Raw genomic sequence first — 4,262 nt, forward strand, 5'->3', positions numbered from 1 at the left:
CACCCCAGCACTCCCAGTACCCATGGCCCCCACAAGCCCCCTCCAGCATCCCCTGAGACCCCCAAACCCCAGCCCTGGGCACCCCACACCTGCCCCTCACCGTCCGGGGTCGTAGAGGCTGATCTCCTCCAGCAGCAGCGTCTTGCCACTGCTGTCCCTGCTGTCCCCCGGCTCTCGGGTGCCCCCCGGTGCTGGGGTGCCCCCGGGGGGCTGCGTGGCCTCGGGGCTCTGTGCAGCTGCCAGGACCTTCAGCAGCCGCCCGTCCTCGGCGCCCAGGAACAGCACGGTCTGGTTCCCGCGGGGCCCCGCGCCCGTGTCCACGGCCAGCTGGGTCAGCCTGCGGCAGGACACGGCCTCGCAAAGCCGGGCCTGGGGGCTTCCTGCACCCTCCCGTGGCCCCGCACACCCTTCACAGGAGCCTTGGACCAGGACTGTCCCCTGTCACCCTACAGCACCCTGAACCTCCTCACGTCGGCTGTTCCCTGTCCCCACGACCACTCCATCCACAAGGCCACCGAGGCTGCCCTGTCCCTGTGTCCCCATCCACAAGTCCATCCCACCCCCGAGGCCACCCTGTCCTCAAGACCACCCTCTCCCCGAGGCCACCCTGTCCCCAAGACCACCCTGTCCTCAAGACCACCCTCTCCCCGAGGCCACCCTGTCCTCAAGGCCACCCTCTCTCTGAGACCACCCTGTCCCCGAGACCACCTTGTCCCCAAGACCACCCTGTCCCTGAGACCACCCTGTCCCTGCACCTGGTGCCGGTGTGGGTGAAGAGGGGCCGCCCGCCCGCGGGGCCCACGGCGCCGTGCAGCAGCGGGTGCTCCTTGGCGAACACCAGCGTCTCGTCAGGGAAGTCCCCGGAGGTGACAACGCCGGCAGCAGGTCCCATCCCGGCACAACAGCCCGGCCTGTGGCACAGCGGGCGTGGGGACGCGGTGCCTGTGGCACCCGGGGGTGTCCTGGTGTGGGGTGGGGGTGCCTGGGGTGGTACCTGGGCTGAGGGACCCTCTCCTCTGGCACGGGGGTCCAGGTGGTCCCACGGGGCTCGGCGAAGGGGCCCTCGAAGGAGCGCTCCACGTCTGCCAGGTAGAAGGCGCACACGGCCGAGCCGGGGATGCTGCGGTGACAGCAGAGGGGACAGGATGGCCTCGGTTTGACCAGGACCCCTCCGTGTCCCACGTGTGTCCCCATGTCCCCATTTGAGTCCATCCCCATGTCCCCCTGGGCAACGCCCTCCCTGTGTCCCCATGTCCCCACGTCCCCATGACCCTACATCCCCACGCCCTCATGTCCCCATGTCCCCACATCCCCACGTCCCCCTGTCCCCCTGTCCCTGCCTGTTGGGTTGGGTGCCAAAGAGGGCGAGAACAGCGGGGCGCCCGTGCAGGGTCTGGGGGGGTGTCACGGCCTCCAGGACATCGAAGTAGAAGACGGTGTCCCCAGGGATGGAGCACTGCAGCCGCACCTTCAGGAAGGACGTCCAGCGCCGCTCCAGCACCCGCGGAGACCCGCCGCGGTCGTTGCGGCACACCCGGGCCACCCGGGCCACCAGCACCTGCACAGCAACGCGGGTCAGCACCTGGGCACCCGGGTCAGCACCTGGGCATCCTCAGGGTCAGCACCTGGGCACCCTGAGGGTCAGCACCTGGGCACCACCCAGGGTCAGCACCTGGACACCCTCAGGGTCCCCATTTCGGGGTACCCTGCAGCCAGCGGGAGCTGTATTTGAGGGTGCGCAGGGGAGCCTGCCCGGGGCTCAGGCTGCGGTAGATCACGGCATCACTCGCCTGGAAATCGGCCACCGTGGCCGAGTACAGGCTGCCATCTGCGGTGGGGGGGACACACCGGGTCACCCCTGTGCCCCCCCGGCTCCCCCCCCACCCCGTGTGCCCAGCACCCACCGACAAAGAGAGCCACGATGCTTTGCTTGGCATCAAAGGGACACCGGGCCTGGCCACTGACCTCGTCACCCTGCTGTGCCAGGCTGCTCACCTGGGGGGGGGGGACACGCCCAGAGGCCGTGAGACCCCCCCCAACAATACTCAGCACCCCCTTGTGCCATCCCCACCCCCAGCACGGACACTGCTGAGACCCCCAGCCCATCCCAGGCAGGCTGCGAGCCCACCCTCACCCCGGGGGTCGCCAGCCCCGGGCCCCCCCACCTGGTAGGTGCGGCACAGGGGGCTGAAGGCGTTGGTGCCGCAGGCCAGGAGGGTCTCGGCGTCGCGGGGCACCAGCACCCGGATGTAATTGTGACACTCGTCCTGTGGTGGGGACACACGGGGACCCCGGCGTCAGCGCCCTGAGCCCTGTTTGCCCCACCCGTCAAAGCCCGCACCCCAAACCCCCGCACCCCAAATCCCCCCCGTCCTCGCCCCCTCACCTGCCGCCGGCCCCGCATGGCGCAGTTCTCCCTGTCCTGCGTCTCCCAGGTGAGGTGCTGCCGGGTGAGACGGGGCAGGGGGTGGGTGGGCACGGGGACCCTCGCCCCGTGTGCCCCCCCTTGTCCCCAGGGTCCCCGTCCCCCTTACCCGCTCCGGGTACAGCGTCCCCTTGTCCTGCCGCAGGTCGAAGGCGTAGATGTGATCCCTGGGGAGGGGGCGTGAGTGTGCAAGGGGGCACGGGGATGTGCAAGGGGACACAGGGGTGTGCAAGGGACACGGGAGTGTGCAAGGGGACTCAGGGGTGTGCAAGGGGGCTCAGGGGTGTGCAAGGGGGCTCAGGGATGTGCAAAGGGACACAAAAGGGACACAGGAGTGTGCAAGGGACACGGAGGTGTGAAAGGGGGCTCAGGAGTGTGCAAGGGGGCACGGGAGTGTGCAAGGGGACACGGGGATGTGCAAGGGGCACGGGGGTGTGCAAGGCGACATGGGGACAGCACGCACAGGGGACTGCGGGGTCCCGCCCGGGGGAAGCCCCGACAAGGGCGTAGGAGCGTGCAAATCCTTGCACAAGCACCGACGAGGATGCTCGGGCACGGACGCGCACGGGAGCCGCGTCCCGGTACCGGCGAGCCCCGCCGCGCTCACCGGGCAGCCACGAAGAGCGTCCCGTTCAGCCGCAGCATCCGCTGGAAGTCGAGGCCGAGCCGTGCCGTGCCGTTGTCCCCCCGGAGACCCCCGAAGCGCGGGTACGCGGCGGTGGCTGCCGAGCGGGAGGACACGGTGAGACCCCCCACCCCGCAGCCCCCCGAGCCCCCCCGGGGCCGCCCCCCCGAGCCTCGCTCACCTGCGAGCCCCACGGTGCTGCGAGCCACCAGGTCCCGCGGGAAGGACTGGGCGGGGGTCCCGGCCATGAGGAGGAGGAGGAGGAGGAGGACGAAGAGCAGCGGGACCCCCGGCATCGCGGGTGGGGCTGGGAGCGACCCCCCCGCCCCGCCCCGGGCTGCGAGCGGGGGGAAACTGAGGCACGGGGATGAGGGGCGGAGTGGGGACAGTGTCCCCAGTGTCCCCGCTGTCCCCAGTCCTCTCAGGGGTCCCCATTTCCCCCTCCCGGTGTCCCTAGTGCCCCTGCTCCAATGTTGCTGTCCCAAAGTCCCCAGTGTCCCCTTCCCAGTGCTCCCAGTGCCCCGTTGTTCAGCACCCACCTGCAGCACCCCAAAACACCCCCCTGCACCCCAAGGACCCCAACGACACCCTCACAACACTCAGCGTCCCACCCAAAACCCTAAAACACCCCAAAACCCCCCCGCAGCAACGCTGCGTGGCCCCTACAGCGCCCTACACACCCCCCGGCCCAGCACCCCACAACAGGCAGCCTGCACCCCAAAAACACCCCAAAACCGCTGAAACTCACCCCAAAACCACCTCAAAAACACCTCAAAACTACTGAAACTCACCCCAAAACCACTGAAACTCACCCCAAAAACACCCCAAAACCACCAAAACTCACCCCAAACCCACCCCAAATTCACCCCGTCCCAACCTTCCACCATCCCCTGCCCCAACACCCCACAACCGCCAGCCTATACCCTAAAACCACCCCAAACCCACCCCAAAACTACCCCAAACCCACCAAAACCCACCCCAAATTCCCTAAAACCACCCCAAAACCCACAAACCCAGCTCAAATCCACCCCAAACCCATCCTAAACCTCTCAAAACCACCCGAAACCCACCCAAAACCCCCTCAAACCCACCCCAAAACCCAGCTCAAACCCCCTAAACCCATCCCTAACCCATCCCAACCCACCCTAAACCCATCCTAAACCTCCCAAACCCACCCCAAACTTCCCAAAACCCACCCTAACCCACCCCAAA

At 68.2% G+C, this 4,262-nt stretch overlaps 1 protein-coding gene across 1 annotated transcript in view; it reads right to left on the reverse strand.

Moving 5' to 3' along the window:
* SEMA6C (semaphorin 6C) overlaps positions 1-3,853 on the reverse strand; it is a 6,122-nt gene extending 2,269 nt beyond the window's left edge. The window contains 11 exon segments of the mRNA XM_041467409.1: positions 101-337; positions 756-911; positions 995-1,120; positions 1,341-1,552; positions 1,554-1,828; positions 1,905-1,995; positions 2,166-2,267; positions 2,387-2,443; positions 2,535-2,592; positions 3,033-3,147; positions 3,232-3,853. Coding sequence (XP_041323343.1) covers positions 101-337; positions 756-911; positions 995-1,120; positions 1,341-1,552; positions 1,554-1,828; positions 1,905-1,995; positions 2,166-2,267; positions 2,387-2,443; positions 2,535-2,592; positions 3,033-3,147; positions 3,232-3,346 — 1,544 coding nt within the window. The 5' untranslated portion in view covers positions 3,347-3,853.
* Positions 3,854-4,262: the final 409 nt, after the last annotated feature.

This window comes from Pyrgilauda ruficollis, unplaced genomic scaffold (assembly GCF_017590135.1).
Source record: "Pyrgilauda ruficollis isolate IOZ18807 unplaced genomic scaffold, ASM1759013v1 scaffold208, whole genome shotgun sequence".
Taxonomy (NCBI): domain Eukaryota; kingdom Metazoa; phylum Chordata; class Aves; order Passeriformes; family Passeridae; genus Pyrgilauda; species Pyrgilauda ruficollis.